Source organism: Mustela putorius, unplaced genomic scaffold (genome assembly GCF_011764305.1).
Source record: "Mustela putorius furo isolate JIRA1106 unplaced genomic scaffold, ASM1176430v1.1 tig00000095_pilon_pilon_pilon, whole genome shotgun sequence".
Classification (NCBI taxonomy): domain Eukaryota; kingdom Metazoa; phylum Chordata; class Mammalia; order Carnivora; family Mustelidae; genus Mustela; species Mustela putorius.
Genome location: NW_025421280.1, coordinates 15,378,057 through 15,397,092, shown reverse-complemented (window position 1 = coordinate 15,397,092; position 19,036 = coordinate 15,378,057). Strand labels below are relative to the sequence as shown.

Here is a 19,036-nt window from a genome sequence, read left to right as displayed (position 1 = left end):
CTTTTCCCTCTCACACAGCAGTGACCCACCATGTTGAGATGCTGATTGCTCCAACAGTCTGAGACCCTGGGTAATTATGATGAGCAGATCCTGCCTGTTAACCTATAGTGGACATAGTATGAATGAGAAATAACCCTTTGTTGTTGTTGTTGTTTTTTAAGTCACTAAGATTTGGGTCTTAGGGACTGATTGTTTCTGAATAACCTAGCCCATCCTTTCTGACAGAAACTGGTTCCTAGAAGGGACAAGGTATTCTTGCCATAATAAAAAGACTTAAATATGTGGCACTGGCTTAAAGGCCAGGTTGTGGGTGGCAAATTTAACTGTTATTAGAGGCCAAAAGACTGGGAATAAATGTTATGCGATGATGAAACATTTGGTAAATCTCTTCATTCAAGTAACCTGAAAGACAGATAATCTAATGAAAATGAAAGAAACTGCCTAATGAAACTGCCATTTTAGGAAAAAGGATAGTAAACAGATTATTATTAGTATATAATGCCAGCCAATGGTTACATTTAACAAAGAACTACTGGAAAGAAATGAGCCCAGAAAAAAAAAAAGGTCAGTTTGCAAACTGGAATGAAAGAGAATAAAGGGAGTCCAGAAATTCAGGAAACTACAGGCAATTTACTTTCATCCCCAACTGGTAAAAGATAAATTGAGAAAAGCTTTGAACAACAAACATCTACTCAGCCTGGCACCAAGGACCAAATTAAGGGTAGGGCTTGTATCACTATCAAAATGTATGAAATTTTAATATGGTTCCCAGTAATCATTTCAGGAGTGAAAATAGATTAAGCTTTGTCATCATCTCAATTAAAATCGATAGGTTCGTGCTCGCTTCGGCAGCACATATACTAAAATTGATAGGTTCGAGGATACTGCAAGGGAATTTATAAAAGTATGACTTGGTAAGGACGGTAGTTGTGGCTACTGGCATATAGAGCTGCTTAGAATCAAACAAGTAAGAAGCTTATCAAGTTTTTGAGGGAGTTTATGGACAAAGAAGCTATGAGTCTAGGCTAAAACACATGTGAATATTCAAGACTTAAAAATGATCCTTGCAGGGGCACCTGGGTGGCTCAGCCAGTTGAGGGTCTGTCTTGGGCTCAGGTCATGGTCCCAGAGGCCCTAGGGTCCTGGGACCAAGCCCCACATTGGTCTCCCTGCTCTGCAGGGGGATCCGCTTCTCCCTCTACCCTCTGTTCCTCCCCTGCCCCTGCTTGTGCCCTCTCACTCAAATAAATAAAAAAATTTTTTTAAATGATCCTTGTATGAGAGTTGATTGTACTATTCCCTCTATTTTTGTATATGCTTGAAAATTTACATACTATGGAGTGTTTTTTGTTTTTTTAAAATCCTGTCTTTAACCTTTGAGACCTCAACTTTCTATAGGCAGGAAGAAGGCTGAAAACACTTCTCAGCTCCCAAGGACATATTCTCTATTGTTCACTTCACATGTGACCAGAGAAAAAAATGAAGATGGAAAGACCACTCAAGAAAGTTGAACAAAAAAAAAAGAAAAAAGGAAGAAAAGAAAAGAGAAAGAGAAAGAAAGAAACAAAGTTTAACCAGTGTCCATAAAGGACAGTTAACTGGAAAGCCCCTGTAAAATCATGCAGAAGTGGATCTAGGGTTTACGGAATTTAAAGTTTATACAATCAGTAGAATAGGAAAAAAATACAAATGCAACTATGGATACAAAATGTCCAGAGCCACTATAATGATACCCTATATAATAAATGATGTGTATCAAATGATTATGGCTCCTTAGAAAGGCTCCTACAAGTTAGAGGTCCTGAGGTTTAAACTATCAGTATCATAGTCAATTTATCTCTGGAACAATTACCCAGATGGGTTTCAGAATTGCTATCAACCGATGTTGGCTATGTCTCCAGTTCTTCAATTTCTGGATAGTAGTGTCTGCTCTAATGACCTGTTTTAGGAAGCCCACTATTATAATTAAGACTAGGTGTGTGGAAGACAGACAACTTGTCTTTCTAGTCTGTAGGTCTTTGGATCAAGAAGAACAACTTCCAAATCTGATACAGAAACTATCATGCATCACCTAGAGATCTTGAACTTCAAGTACGGTTCATTGATTGACTAGAACTTTTAACTTATTTTCCTGGGAAGGAAAGGGTGTGTTTTATGTGCATGGAGGAGAGCAAATAACATAGGACCAAAAGGGCAAAGTGCACTGGTTGCGAGTGTCACCTCACTGAATGAGAATGCCTTACCAATCCTTGTTGGATGGGTAGCATGAGCGAGAAATAAATCTTTATTTTAAGCCACGGGGACGGAAATGGGGAGATGGCGGTCTTTGTTCCCTAGCCTACCTAGTGTACAAGATTTGTTGCGTCCTTTGGTTCATAAATTTTGTTTTAATAGTTTGATTTGAAAAATAACATCTAACTATGGTAGACAGAGATAATCTATAATCTTACCCATGTCTCACAATCATCATTTCATATGTCTGAATCATTTTTTCAAGAAAAAATTTAACTGGCTGAAGATTATGTACTTTGCAGACTTCATGAGCACATTCCAAAAATTCCTAAAATAAAAAAAAATGGAATGCATTTTTATAAAATGGTATTATAAATCATCTCATATATATTTTATAAATCTAGATTATTCATTTTGAAATAAAAAATCATTATCTTCCTATATTGATAAATTATTTCTTAAAGATTTTTTAAAAGATATTTATTTATTTGTGAGAGAGAGTGCATACGTTAGCACAAGCAGAGGGAGCAGCAGGTAGAAGGAGAAGTAGGCTCACTGCTGAGCAAGGAGCCCAATGCAGTACTCGATCCCAGGACCCTGGGTTCATGACCTGAGCCAAAGGGAAATACTTAAACAATTGGACCACGCAGACATCCCTTAAAGCTTTATTTTTTTTTAAACTTAACTTTTTTTTTAATTGAAAGGAAGTACAAAAAGAATTAAATTACTTTAAAAGTATTATTCCCTGTTATAAGTTATGATCAGAGCACCACAGCATTAGGTGCAAGCTGCATGGAAACTCCTTTTAATTGTATTTTCAAGAATTTCTTCTTTGGTTAGGATGTGGAAGGACATGCCAAAAAAAATCCTTCACACTGCTGAAACTAGAAAGAAATGGAGAATCTAAAAAAATAAATTTTAAAGATAGAGAAGTTCTCTGGGTACAATTATGTCTAAAGGAATTAAATTTCAGAAACAGATCAGCCTTCCTAGGGGAGTACAAATTTATGCTAATTTAGCTGCTGGGAGCATCTTCAAGCTACAGACATCAGGTGGGCATTGGATTGGGCTTCTCACAGGCACAGGGACTTTGCTGAAGTAAAGAAAAACCATCAGAGAATTTAATGGTCATGTGGGCTCGTGTGACAGATTTCAATCTGGAGAAGCTCAAATGCAAATCTGATTTACCCACTGCCTTGTTTTTGCTGAGTATGAGGTGACACAAGAAATCAAAGGCTTAGCTAGAAAGGCACACAGATAGTCCCTAATCTTAGGATGCTTAAACCCCAAAATGCTGCTAGAGGAATGGCCCTACAATACAGAACAATTTTCACTCTGAAAACTTGAAAACCAGAACTAAATTAAAGTTCGACAGTGCTGCCACAAAACTCTACTTGAGCCCAACTGAACTGATCATCAGTCTAGCTACCTGACAAAGGGAAAACATACTTTTTCTCTGGGAAAATAATACTGTAGCCTCTACAATTGTTTTTACACAATTCTTAACATAAAATCAAACTTTGCCAGTCATGAGATGAAATAGCTGAAGATCAAGAGAAGAAAAACTTCTGATGACCTAGAGGTCATAATTGGCAAAACAATAAAAATAACGTCTATAAATGTTTAAGAGAAAAATAGACAATATGATGGAAAACATGAAAAGATGAAGAAATTAGGGGCGCCTGGGTGGCTCAGTGTTAACCGGTTAAGCCTCTGCCTTCAGCTCAGGTCATGATCTCAAGGTCCTGGGATGGAGCCCCACATCATGCTCCCTACTTAGCAGGGAGCCTGCTTCCCCCCTTCTCTCTGCCTGCCTCTCTGCCTACTTATGATCTGTCAAATAAATGAAATCTTAAAAAAAAAAAAAAAGAAAGAAAGAAAGAAAAAGAAAAGATGAATTCAAGCAAAGAAAAATGTGGTTTTAATGAAACCAGACTGGACATACTAAAACGGAAAAAATATATGAAATTAATAACTCATTGGGTAGGTTTATCAGTGGACTGAGTAAAACAAAAAAAATCACTGATCTTAAAGACAGGCTAATAAAATGTATCCAAACTACAGCACAGAAAATCAAAACAATAAACAAAAATAGAACATAAAAGATGTGTGAGGCAATATAAAATTGACAGGGGAAAACAACTGCAAAAGAAATGTAACTTAAAAATCTCTCTACAGTTTGCAGCCCGCTGATACCTGAAACATGCAGAGTGTGACCTTCCTCAAGGAGCTTGTGGCAGCCTCAGTGCCTTCATGTTTAAAAGCAACCTTACCTTAGCAGCAGCTAGCCCCTCGGGGTCCTGAAAACCTTGTTTCCAGATTCCTTGGAGACTTGTGCTATCCTTAACCCCCACTAATCAAAAAAGATACAATCAGTCACACCTCACAATCCCAGTATAGCTCTTTCTGCCTCCAGGTACTGTGTAGGTATAGGCAGGAGAGCTAGGTGGTCCCTGACTCCCCTGACTAGGCTCTGAAACTACTCCTGGCAGGTGGAGACTGAGACAGAGCTGAGCAAGAGATAAGAGAACAAAACAAGATGGCACAAGCTTCCCAGCCAGTTCTCAATAAAAGACTGCCTCTGAAAGCCCTCTGTGGCAACCCATTTGGGACCTCTCTCACCCTAGAGAGCTTTTGTCTTTCTCTTCTCACCTTCACTTAATAAACTTTCACCTTTTGTGTCCATGAGATTCATTCTTCATCCCCAATCAGACAAGAATCCTGCAAACTTGCAACAAAATGATCTAACATCCATTTAATTGGTGTCCCAGAAGGACAAGGAAGACAAAAAAGAGAAGAAATATCTTGAGATAATTACTGAGAATTTCCTAAAGACATCAATTCATAGATTCAAGAAGTCCAACAAATCCAAGCAAGAAAAATACCAAAAAAAAACAAAACAAAACAAAAAAAAAACAAGGCACACAGCAAAGAAAAATATTAAGACAGCTAGAAAGAAAACACCCTCTAAAATCAGATACACATAAATAAGAAAAATACCTGACTTCCAGCCATAACAATGAGAGCCAGGAGTTAACAGAATAACATCTTTAAAAAAATGAAGAAAGAGGGGCAGACCCCTGCCAATCTAGATTTCTGTATTTAGTGAAAAAATTCTTTAGAAATGAAGGCTAAATAAAGACATTTCAAACAAAGAAAAGCTAACAGAATTAGTTGTTGAAAGACCCACATGCACATAAGAAATACCAAAGGAAGTTCTTTCTGTTGAAGGAAAAAGATCTCAGATGAAAGCATATTTCTGCTAGAAAAAATTAAAAACACTAGAAAAGTAAACAGAAAGGACTTTTTTCAAATGCTAATACTAAAATTAAAAAAAAACACTGGATGGTTTATAATATGTAGAAATAAAATACATGATGACAATAGTACAATGGGCAGGGGTAAGTGCCCATTGTACTATAAAATTATACCTCTTAAAGATTTTATGTTGTTTCTGAAATGATGAAATACAAACTTAAATTGTAGGAAGTCAAGGATGTATATTACAACCTATGGAGTGACCACTGAGGTACTAAAAATCCAACAAAGAGAATGGAGAAATAAACACTATCTGAAACCAAAAGAAGTCAGTAAAGGAAAAACAAAGAAATACTGTACATATAAAAAGCAATAGGACATAGGTTTTTTTCAATGGCCCTGGCTCCCCTTGGCTCGTCTGCAGGTGTAGTGAGTCACTTGGCTATGCACCTCGTAGCATTGACTCCTAGCAGTAGTTTTCAAACTGGAAGCTGGGAATCCATTGATTGATTGCTATATTCATAGGATAAGAATTCTCCATGAAAATGTTAAATTTTTAAAAATCCTATTAGCATATCTTGAATCATCTTGCTAATTACCTGGGGTATAATATAGAAATATATATGGTCTTTATTCCCAGAGCCTGGCACAGGGCCCTAGAACCCTTAAAATTTCCTAAGTGATAGGAGTATCTTTGTTATTCTTAATGAGCCTGGTGGTGGTATTATGGAGGGCACGTATTGCATGGAGCACTGGGTGTGGTGCATAAACAATGAATTTTGGAACACTGAAAAGAAATAAAATAAAATGGGAAAAAAATGAGCCCTTGTCAATCACACCCAAGTTTGTGGGGATAGCCTCAGGATGGGGCCAGTCTCAAGAAAGACTCAGTGATGAGAGGGTTGGAACTTTCAGCCCTACTTATCAGCCTTTGGTGAATGCACTGAGGTGGAGGAGGAAGGGAAAGGGCGGAAGACAGAGCTCCGTAAAAACTCCTGAACAACGAACGAGATTCAGAGCGCTTCTGGTTTGGTAAGCACATTGAGGCGCAGGGAGATTGACATACTCTGAAGTATACTGCCACCGCCCCCCCCATACCTACCTTACCTTATACTTCTCTTCCATTTGGTTCCTCCCAAGTTGTATCCTTTATATCTTACTTTTTATTTTTTTAAAAGTAGGATCCACACCCAATGTGGGTCTTGAACCAACAACCACCCTGAGGTCAAGAATACCTATGCTGTACCAGTGAGCCAGCCAGGCTACCCCCTCCTCCAGCCCCAGGTTGTATCCTTTATAATAAACTGGTAAACATAAGTAACTGTGTTCCTGATTTCTGTGAGCTATTCTAGTGAATTACCAAAGCTGGGTGGGAAGGTTATGGAAACCCCAGCCAATCAGAAACACAGGTGGCCCAGAACTTGAGACTGACTAAAGTGAGGGGCAGTATTATAGGACTGAGACTTTAATCTATGGAGTCTGACAATAACTACCTGTAGTTTGTGTCAGAATTGAATTGTTGAACATCCAGTTGGTGTCCAGAGAAGAAAACTGATTGCTGGTTTTGGAAAACACCCTAGAATCACATTAATCTGATACTGCCACAGGATGTATACTAGCGTTTGAGTTTGAAGCTTAAAAAAAAAAAAAAAAGGCTAAAAAAGTAAATGTTGCTTTTAAGCAAGTGATGCCTTAATGATATATAATGGCTCAAACAAACTGAAATTTTCACAGCAATATCAATAGAGAGATCGGGTGGAAGAATTGAATTATTAGATGGAAAAAAATCAGTACATGCTGAACTCAAAAAGTATTCACTGTACATTTTTACCATAGAAATTGCCACAAAATAACATTTAATTTCAGCCACATGTCATCCATCTCAAGATTGTTTTGTTTGTAATTTAAATTTACTTGTGCTCTCTGTCAAATAAATAAAATCTTTTTTTTTAAGTACTCATTCTCTCAGAAAGAACATTATTTTTAAACTGAGTCTTATTAACATTGGTATCATATAACAGAAGATACTAGAATTTACTCATGCTCATTAATGAAAGTGGCCAAATTAGGGGTTTATCCTCCAAATAGAATAATTTCCATGATTTAAAACAATTGAATAAGTCATTCTCACAGATTTACTTACATGATAGTCAGCTTCAGGAAGTTTAATACCAGGAAATAGGTCACTAGTTATTCCATTAAATAAGGGTATATCATGTGATAGAAACTTTGGTTCATTCACATCTTTAATTGATCGAAGAAGCTAAAATCATCCAAAGAGTGCAACATAAGTTACTTGCCCATATTCCCTCTCCTCCCCACCACTAAAAGTCAAAGTTCCTCTTACATTGCTCTATGGAATCCCCATACTAAAATGCCGACACTATGTTTATCAAGCCAGAAGGTCCTTGGATTCACATAAAGTATAATGAATAACATCACCCCAAAAGTATTATTTCAACCTCACATAAAAAGGTTCAAAGCCAACAGCTCTCTTACTTGCCTCGTTATAGCTCCCAATGAACTTTCCTTTAAAAAAATTCTTTTTAATTAAAAAACAATCTCATACTAAAGCTTTCACAACACATATATTTAATACTTACTAGTATATCTTCATTTTCATTTGGAAATTTTAGTTTTAGGTTTCCAGCAGCCACTAAAACTGCTTTTACTGCTCGCATTCCATAGTCATAATGAAACTGTGACGAGAGCTGCTCTGAGCAAAGCCTGTAGGTCATCACTATCTTCACAGACAGAGGTTTCGCATTCAGAAATCCATAGGAGTAGAGGGAGATTTCTGCTATGAGGGCATAGTTTGGAACCATCATGGCTACTGTTCTAAAAAGAACCTGGAGTATATAATGAATAAAATATATTATTTATATAAGGGAAACCGTTTTTAAAAGCTAACCACAAGCCTCCCAAGAGAATCGATGATATTCAAGTTTATTCCCCTAAAGGAGCACCTTTTCATTAATTCTGTGATTTTTTTTCAATAGCACGGTTTCATAACTTTAATAGGTGTTAAAAACCTAAAAAAGTTTTTAGAGGTTTACCTTATGAGAGATGGCAAAGGTAAAAGGGAGATTTACAAATACATGTGAGAAAATCATACCACTCTGAGTGGATTGTGCTGTTACATTTGATTAAAATTACACTCTTATAAAATATTACCTTAAGATTGTCTGGCAATTCAGAACGTCCCGCGTAGCCAGGATTCATGGTAATGGCTACAAAACAGTTTGGATTGAGCTTCAGTTCTGTTCCTTCAAAAACAAACACTTCCAGTTTCTGTTGAATGGCTCTCTGAATGCAAAGGATCTGTTGAGCTACCACTGACAACACTTCCAACTCAATCCGATTAAATTCATCAAAGCAAGCCCAAGCACCAGAAGAGGCCAATCCTTTAAAAAACTAAGAACAAGACAAAAGCAACGGAGTTTTCTCACGAAGGAGCATCATTTGTTAAATATTGAATCTTTTAAGTCAAAACTGAAAATGAAACCCAGTAATCCCCCAAGTATAAAAACAATGTCTTTACCCCTAAAACTGAGGTTCAAGGAATGCATAAACATTCAGATAATGTTTAAACTTGAGTTTGTTTCAGTTTATCCCGTTGGACCCAGCTGTAAATTTATAACATTAATATGCAACTTTGTACCTTTCCCATTGCTAGATAATCTAGCCCATCTGAACAGTTGAACACCACACATTGGACAGCAAGAGCTTTAGCCAAGTCCTTGGTCGTTTCAGTTTTTCCTGTCCCTGCTGGTCCCTCTGGGGCTCCTCCGAGGTTCAAATAGAAGGCACCTATCTGAAAAGAAAAATGTATGTGAAAAGAAATCCATGCTTAAACAAAAAAGAAAAGAAAAGAAAAGAAAAAGAAATCCATGATTAACTGAAAAAAAAAAAAGAACAGAAAACCTATGATAGACCATTGTTTACAAAATTGATTTAGTCTTATTTGTAGCTTCAAAGGGGCAGTAATACAACTAGATTGTTCAGTTAATTTTTAGCATCCACTTCTCCAGCTGCACAAGGAAAATGTATCAAAATCACCTTATATTATAATACCTCATGGGTATCCCATTTGCCTTTACAAACAAAACAGAATCTAGCCTTGAGGTATTAACATTGGGTCAGAAGGCTTTGACTAGAGATAGTCGTGGAGACCATTAATGACAATCTCCATGGCTAGATGCCAAGGGCCAACACCTGCAAATGAGTGTTGTAAATAGAGGTCCATCAGTTGGAAGAAAAACAGATGACCTATTTACACAACTTGGTCCATAATTCACCTGGCTATTGCACTCCACTCATGGTATGTTCTCCATTCCTACAACACTGTTCTGTAGTTCTCTTCCAGGAATGATCACTTTCTACCTTGCATTGCAGTTGATTTTGTACACTATTTTTTTTCTCTCTCTCAATTGGTCTTTAAGCTGCTTGAGAGCAAGGTCAGGAGTTTCTGAATTCTTCCTGGTCTCCTTAACGACTAGAACAGTGGCTGGAAATTTTTAGAAGCATATAAATTATAGTCAACTCCAACTGTGGAATTTGTTTCAAGAGAACTAGTGTTAAGTGTGAAAATTAACTCCTTTTAGAAAAAATCAGGTTAAGAGACCAAAGTTGTACATATGGTACAGGTAAGGCATATGTGGGAGCTCCCATCTATGGAGATTAATTAATTTCTGCTTAATTTTGCCATGAACTTAAAGCTGCTCTAAAAAAAAGTCTATTAAAAACAATTTAATAATAAAATAAATTTTGATTAACATATCTTATTTTACATTTACTAAAATAAGTTTATTAAAAGCAGTGTCAATATTTTACCTTTCTTTATAATATATATACCCAAGTTTATAATAAATGCTATACTATTAATGCCCATTAACTTGACTGCTGGAAACCTCGGGTTCTCCCAAAATACTTACAAATGGGTTCCCTTTATTACAGACAACGGAATTTTTGTCAGTGCATAGTGTTCTAGACAAGTGTTTAGTGAGATTCTGATCTTACAACTCAAAGCTATGAGCTTCCACAAGTATTCACAGCTTCTAATTTTTCTGAGGCCCTGTATAGGACACAGAGGCTTGAGATTCATTTGCACAACAAATATTTAGGGACTGTGTACTTGTTCACCCCTAGAGTAGAGAACAAGACAGACATGGTCCCTGCTCTCTGGCAGCTTCTTGAGAAAGTGGAAGTTTTGGTGAAACATGTTATCCTAGATGCACTGACACTTTTTACTGGCCATTGTACCCATCCCTCAATTGCTGTATCAGCTACAAATAGCTCACAACTGGTTTTTTTTTTCCTCCTAAGAATTTCCCTCTACTAATAGGAGCTACCTTATCCAGGTCACCTGGGTGACTCAGTTGTTAAGCATTTGCCTTCAGCTCAGGTCATGATCCCAGGATCCTGGGACTGAGCCCCACATTGGGCTCCCCACCTCAAGGAGTCTGGTCCCCCCCCACACTCCCCTCTGTTCCCTCTCTCTCTCTCTCTGTCAAATAAATAATAAAATCTTAAAAGAACAGGAGATATTTTATCCACAAACACCTGAAAGCGTACTCACACCCTTGTTACTGTTAAAACCATCAGTTATCTTACCAGCAAAAACAGTTTACTCAGGAATGGAAGACCATTGCAATTCACACCATGAAAGCTACTATCAAACCATGGGCAAGTCCAGAGAATGCAGGAGAGGAATGCTCCTTTATAGAGGAAAGGGAACGATGGGAGGGACCATTATAAACAAGAAGCCCATTGGAAGAAACTGGGAATTCCAAGTGTAGTAGCTTTTTATTGGCTGATTTGTGACAGTCTCTCATTGGCTGGACTCTTCCTTAAGAAGAAAGTCCTTAATCCTGTCTGGGAAGTCAAGTATATACTTCTTCCTGTCGTGAATGAAAGTACCTCTCTTCCTGTTGGTTTTGCACAAGGAGTGGTAGTAGGCCTTGAGAGCTTCTCCTTCTGGCCTCTCAACTCCATTTTAGTGAGGTTTCCCTTCCTTAATTTTCATTCCTCTAGCCCCAGGTGTGACTGATAGTCAATGACCATAAAGAGATATAAAAGCCAGGCCCATTTGCCTTAAAGTGGGGTACACCCAGGATGCATTTCATGCTCCAAAGCTCCCCATGGGACCAGGCTAAGCCTATACTTCTGTTGAAACTACATCTTTATTTAGCTTTCCCCACCTATTTTCCTCACTTTCCTACAGGTTTTTACTGAGGACATTCCCCAGTAAATCATTTGACCAAGAATTCTCATTCTGTCTCTGCTTCTAGAGGACTCAAGGACACTTGAATTTTACTTACTCAGCACAGGTGGATTGGTGTTTCTTGATGCTTCTCCTCAATTCCCAGGTAGTGTTACCCGATTTAGCAAATAAAAATACAGAATGCCCAGGTAAATTTTAATTTCTGGGCACCTGGGTGGCTCAGTTGGTTGAGCCACTGCCTTTGGCTCAGGTCATGATCCCAGAGTGCCAGGATCGAGTCCTACATTGGGCTCCCAGCTCCACAGGAAGTCTGCTTCTCCCTCTGACCTTCTCCTCTCTCATGCTCTCTCTCATTCTCTCTCTCTCTCTCAAATGGATAAATAAAATCTTTTAAAAATTTTTTTGGATTTCAGGGGATGCCTGGGTGGCTCAATCAGTTAAGTGTCTGCCTTCAACTCAGGTCATGATCCCAGGATCCTGGTATCAAGTCCCACATCAGGCTCCTTGCTCATGCTCAGCCGGGAGCCTACTTCTCCCTCCACTTGCCTCTCTCTGTGCCTGCTGCTCCGCCTATTTGCGTGCTCTCTCTCTCTCTGACAAATAAATAAATATATTTTTAAGACAAATAAATAAATACATTTTTTAAAAATTTTGGATTTCAGATAAACAATAATTGGTTAATATAAGTATGTCATGTGCAATATTTGGAACATACTTACACTAACAAATTATTCATTATTTATCTGAATTTCAAATTTACCTGAGAGTCACATATTTTATCTGGCAACCTTATACTCAGGTGGTTTTTGTTTTATATAGTCATAGCTTTATCTTCCATAGCTCAACAAGCCCAGAACTTAGTATCACCCCCTACATTTTCAGCTCTCTCCCTCCTTTCAGCAGAACTAACTTGGAGTTCCAAGGCTCAGATGGACTTTTCCCATCTTCCTTTCATGTCTCCCAGAACTCCACTGCAAAAACTGATACCATTTTCTGAAACTTCAGTTTTCTCTTTAAATCTCTAATACCTTCTTTTTCTAATTATCCCTAATGGGAGTGACTTGTAATTTTCAAGCATTGGTACCCAAACATTCTTGTATTCTACAAAAGGATCCAGAAGTAAATATACATTACTATAATTTCATATAAAGGGATTTTGGGACCAGGAAGGGATAGCTCTATTCAACTATTACAGATAGAATAAAATGAGGAGGGGGAAGAGCAAGGTGGCAGAGGAGTAGGAGACCTGAATTTCGTCTGACCCCAGGAATTCAGGTAGATAGTTATCAAACCATTCTGAAGATCTACAAACTCAACAAGAGATCAAAGAATAGCAGCAATTCTATGAATGCAAAAGTGACCACTTTCTGGAAGACAGAACATGTGGAGAAGTGAATCCAAGATGATATATGGGAAGATATACCATGTGGCAGACCGACCACGGGAGAAGTGAATCCAAGATGGTATATGGGAAGATAGACCACAGGAGGAAGATAGACCAATAGACAGTTGGTTGAGTGGCTCACCAACTGAACCACCCAGGTGCCAGCTCCCAGCAAGTGATATAGCAGCAGAGCACAAAGTTGGAACTTTTAGAAGTCTGCTCTGCTGAGAGACATCACCCCAGCAGCTCAGTGGGATTGGGGTGGGGGTGGCACCTTCATGGGGATGGTATGGTCTCAGGACCTGCGGGGTCACAGAAAGACCAGGGGTGTCTGAGGGTGGCAGAGCTCCCAGGTATTGGAGCGGTGAAGCCAGCCGCAGACACGGAGCTGAGGAGGAGGCTCACAGCTTGGGGTTGCCATAATCCATGATCTGAGGCAGAGTCAGGCCACTAATCTTTGAGCAGGGACCCCCACAAGAGGCAGATTCAGGGAGACTCCCTATACTCCCCCAGAGGAGGGGTGTGGGAGCCTGCCACAGGATTTGGCTTGGTTTGGAGACTCTAAATAGGGCCATGAGCCAGATATAGAAATGCTTGGTCACAAGCCAGGTGAGCATGGAGTGCAGCCAGAGACCAGGGAGACAGGAGTGATTGACTGCTTTTCTCTGGGAAAACTGAGGAGTGGTGCCCCAAGCTCTTGGACCCTCCTGGCCGGAGATTGGGAGGCCACCATTTTCATTCCTGTCTTCCAGAGCTATAGAGAAAGCATTCAATGAACAAAAGCTAATGAGAGCAAACCCAAGCAGATTGATTAGCCTGGCCTCTGGCAAGGGCAGTGCAATTCCACCACAGGCAAAGACATGGGAGAATCACAGCAACAGGCCCCCACACCCCCCAGAAGATTAGCAAGACCATCCAGCCAAGACCAAGTCTACTGATAAATGAGAATTGAAAACACCAGTGCTGGGGGAATACAGCACACATGGCTTTTTCCCCATGATTCTTCAGTCTTTCAAAGTTAATTTTTTAATTTTTTTTTCTATTTTTTAAAAAAAATTTCTTCTTTCCTGTTTTAACTAACATCTTATCAATTCCTTTTTTAAAATATTATTTAATTTTCATTTTTACAGTTGGGTTCTACCCTTCATTTTATTTAACCTTACTTTTTGTGTATATACAGAAGTTTTTCTTTCTTTAAGATTTTAGGATACAGTTTATTTTTTTAAAAGACTTTATTTATTTATTTATTTATTTGCCAGACAGAAATCACAAGTAGGCAGAGAGAGAGGAGGAAGCAGGCTCACCTGCTGAGCAGAGAGCCCAATGTGGGGCTCGATCCCAGGACCCTGGGATCATGACCTGAACCAAAGACAAAGGCTTTAACCCACTAAGCCACCCAGGCATCCCAGGATACAGTTTCTTTAAACAGACCAAAATCTAGCGTATAGCTTTGTTCTAGTGTCCCACCTGATCACATTCTCTCCTTTCCTTTTTTTTTTTTTAATTTTTTCCTTTCTGGGGGTGCCTGGGTGGCTCAGTGGTTAAGGCCTCTGCCTTCAGCTTGGGTCATGATTCCAGGGTCCTGGGATTGGGCCCTACGTCTGGCTCTCTGCTCAGCAGGGAGGCTGCTTTCTCCTCTCTCTCTGCCTGCCTCTCAGCCTACTTGTGATCTCTATCTGTCAAATAAATAAATAAAATCTTAAAAAAAAAAGTTTAAATTTTTTCTTTCTTTTTTCAACCAACTTATCAATTCCTTTTTTAAAATCTTTTTAAATTTTCATCTCTACAATCATATTCCATCCTTTATTCACATTTACCCTTTTTTTAAAAAAAATATATGTATATATATATATATATATATATATATATATATATATATATAAAGTTTTTTCTTTCTTTAAAATTTTGGGAAGTAGTTTCTTCTAACAGACCAAAATACATCCAAAATCTAGTGTGTAGCTCTCTTCTATACACCAGCCTGATCATATTCTTTTTTCTTTTTCTTTCCTTTTTTTCCCTTTCTCCCCCCCCCCCCCCAGTTTTGGGTCTCTTCTTTGTTTAATGTATATTTTTATGGGTTGTTGTTACCCTTTTAGCATTTTGTTCTCTCATTCATCTGTTCTTCTCTGGACAAAAATGACAAAATGAAAAAACTAACCTCCCAAAAAAGGGTGGGGGGAAAGAGGCAGAACGGATTGCCAGGGACCTAACCAATATGGACATTAGTAAGATGTTGGAAATAGAGTTCAGAATGACAATTATAAAGACACTAACAGAGCTTGAAAAAAGCATTGAAGATACTAGAGAATCTCTTTCTGAAGAAATAAAAGAACTAAAATCTAACCAAGTCAAAAGCCAAAAGGCTATTAATGAGGTGCAATAAAAAATGGAGGCTCTTACTGCTGGATAAATGAGGTAGAAGAGAGAATTAGTGACATAGAAGACCAAGTGATAGAGAATAAAGAAGCTGAGAGAGAGAGGGAGAGAGATAAACAGCTACTGGATCATGAGAGGAGAATTTAGAAATAAGTGATACCATAAGACAAAACAATATAAGAATAATTGGGATCCCAGAAAGAGAAGAAAGAGAGGGGCAGAAGGTATATTGGAGCAATTATAGGAGAGAACTTCCCTAATTTGGGAAAGGAAATGGGCATCAAAATCCAGGAGGCACAGAGAACCCCCCGTCAAAATCAATAAAAAATAGGTCAACACCTCATCATCAATAGTAAAACTTACAAGTCTCAGAGACAAAGAGAAAATCCTGAAAGCAAGCTGCTTGGGGACAAGAGATCTGTAATCTACAACATGAGATTGGCAGCAAACCTATCCACAGAGACCTGGCAAGCCAGAAAGGACTAACATGATATATTCAGAGCACTAAACAAGAAAATTTGCAGCCAAGAATACTATATCCTGTTAGCCTGTCATTGAAAATAGAAGGAGATAAAAAGCTTCCAGGACAAACAGAAACTAAAAGAATTTGCAAACACCAAACCAATCCTCCAGGAAATATTGAAAGGGGTCCTCTAAGCAAAGAGAAAGCCTAAAAGTAACATAGACCAGAAGGGAACAAAGACAATATACAGTGACACCTTACAGGCAATACAGTACCACTAAATTCAAATCTTTCAAAAGTTAGCCTGAATATAAATGGGGTAAATGTCCCAATCAAAAGACAAAGGGTATCAGATTTGATTAAAACAAACAAACAAGACCCACTGATATGCTGTCTGCAGGAGACTCATTTTACACCCAAAGACACCTCCAGATTTAAAGTGAGGGGGTGAAAAAACATTTACCAGACTAACGGACATCAAAAGAAAGCTGAGGTGGCAATCCTTATATCAGACAAATTAGATTTTTTAAAAAGATTTTATTTACTTCACAGAGACAGACACAGCAAGAGAGGGAACACAAATAGGGGGAGTGGGAGAGGGAGAAGCAGGCTCCCCACTGAGCAGAGAGCCCAATGCAGGGCTCACTCCCAGGACCCTGGGATCATGACCTCAATCATGACCTGAGCCAAGGTAGATGCTTAATGATGGAGCCACGCGGGCACCCCAACAAATTAAATTTTAAACCAAAGACTATAATAAGAGATGAGGAAGGACACTATATCATACATAAAGGGTCTGTCCAACAAGAAGAGCTAAATATTTTAAATATTTATGCCCCTAACATGGAGCAGCCAATTATATAAACAAATTAATAACAAAATCAAAGAAACACATTGACAATAACACAATAATAGTAGGTGACTTTAACACCCCCCCTACTGAAATGGACAGATCACCTAAGCAAAAGATCAACAAGGAAATAAAGGCCTTAAATGACACACTGGACCAGATGGACATCACAGATATATTTAGAACATTCCATCCCAAAACTACAGAATACACATTCTTCTCTAGTGCACATGGAACATTCTCCAGAATAGATCAATTTCTGGGTCACAAATCAGGTCTCAACCAGTACCAAAAGATTGGGTCATTCCCTGCATATTTTAAGATCACAATGCTTTGAAACTGGAACTCAATCACAAGAGGAAAGTTGGAAAGAACTCAAATACATAGAGGCTAAAGAGCATCCTACTAAAGAATGAATAGGTCAACCAGGAAGTTAAAGAAGAATTTTTAAAAATCGTGAAAATGAAAACACAACTGTTCAAAATCTTTAGGATGGATCAAAGGGTCCTCAGAGGGAAGGAGATAGCAATATAAGTCTTTGTCAAGAAACAAGAAAGGTCTTAAATATACAACCTAACCCCATACCTTACTAAAGGAGCTGGAGAAAGAACAGCAAAGAAAGCCTAAACCCAGCAGGAGTAGAGAAATAATAAAGGTCAGAATAGGAACCAATGAAAAAGAAACCAAAAGAACAGGAGAACAGATCAACAGATGTAGAAGCTGGTTCCTTGAATGGATTAATAAGATTGATAAACCCTTAGCCAGACTTATCAAAGAGAAAAGAGAAAGAACCCAAATTAATAAAATCATGAATGAAAGAGGAGAGATCACAACCAATACCGAAGAAATACAAACAATTATAAGAATTTATTATGAGGGCGCCTGGGTGGCTCAGTGGATTAAGCCGCTGCCTTCGGCTCAGGTCATGATCTCAGGGTCCTGGGATCAAGTCCCGCATCGGGCTCTCTGCTCGGCAGGGAGCCTGCTTCCCTCTCTCTCTGCCTGCCTCTCTGCCTACTTGTGATCTCTGTCTGTTAAATAAATAAATAAAATCTTTTAAAAAAAGAATTTATTGTGAGCAACAATATGCCAGCAAATTAGACAATCTGGAATGGATAGATTCCTAGAGACATATAAACTACCAAAACTGAACCAGGAAGAAATAGAAAACATGAACAGACCCATAACCAGTAAGGAAATTGAAGCAGTAATCAGAAATCTCCCAACAAACAAGAGTCCAGAGTCAGATGGCTTCCCAGGGGTAATTCTACCAAACATTTAAAGAAGAATTAATTACTATTCTGAAACTGTTCCAAAAAATAGAAATGGAAGTAAAACTTCCAAACTCATTCTATGAGGCCAGCATTACCTTGATCCCCAAACCAAAGACTTCATCAAAAAGGAGAATCACAGACCAATATCCCTGAAGAACATGGATGCAAAAATTCTCACTAAAACACTAGCCAATAGGATCCAACAGTACATTAAAAGGATAATTCACCACAACCAAGTGGGATTTACTCCTGAGCAGCAAGGTTGGTTCAACATCCGTAAATCAATCAATGTGATACAATACATTCATAAAAGAAAGAACAAGAACCATATGATACTCTCTGTTGATGCTGAAAAAGCATTTGACAAAGTACAGCATCCTTTCTTGATCAAAACTCTTCACAGTGTAGGCATAGAGTGTACATACCTCAATATCATCAAAGCCATCAATGAAATCCCACAGTGAATATCATTCTCAATGGGGAAAAACTGAGAGCTCTTCCCTTAAGATCAGGAACATGGCAGTGATGTCTACTATCACAAATGCTATTCACCATAGTATTAGAAGTCCTAGCCTCAGCAATCAGACAACAAAAAGAAATAAAAGATATCCAAATCAGCAAAGAAAAACTCTTGGGTGCCTGGGTAGCTCAGTGGGTTAAAGCTTCAGCCTTCAGCTCAGGTCATGATCCCAGGGTCCTAGGATCGAGCCCCACATTGGGCTCTCTGCTCTGCAGGGAGCCTACTTCCTCCTCTCTCTCTCTGCCTGCCTCTCTGCCTACTTGTGGTCTCTGTCTATCAAATAAATAAATAAAATCTTAAAAAAAAAGAAAAAGTCAAACTCTCATTCTTTGCAGATGATATCATACTTTATGTTGAAAACCCAAAAGATTCTACCCCCAAACTGCTAGAACTCACAAAAGCATTGAGTAAATTGTCAGGATATAAAATCAATGCAAAGATATCAGTTGCATTTCT

The 19,036-nt window shown here is 38.4% G+C and overlaps 1 protein-coding gene across 4 annotated transcripts in view; it reads right to left on the bottom strand.

The window, feature by feature from the left end:
• The window catches only part of DNAH12 (dynein axonemal heavy chain 12), a 220,384-nt gene that overhangs the window by 126,136 nt on the left and 75,212 nt on the right, over positions 1–19,036 (bottom strand). For all 4 annotated transcript variants that reach the window (XM_013053186.2, XM_013053167.2, XM_013053173.2 and 1 more), the window contains 5 exons: positions 9,152–9,304; positions 8,665–8,904; positions 8,094–8,339; positions 7,634–7,753; positions 2,451–2,560 (listed from right to left, as the gene is read on the bottom strand). In XM_013053186.2, coding sequence (XP_012908640.1) covers positions 2,451–2,560; positions 7,634–7,753; positions 8,094–8,339; positions 8,665–8,904; positions 9,152–9,304 — 869 coding nt within the window. The remainder of the gene's footprint in view (positions 1–2,450; positions 2,561–7,633; positions 7,754–8,093; positions 8,340–8,664; positions 8,905–9,151; positions 9,305–19,036) is intronic.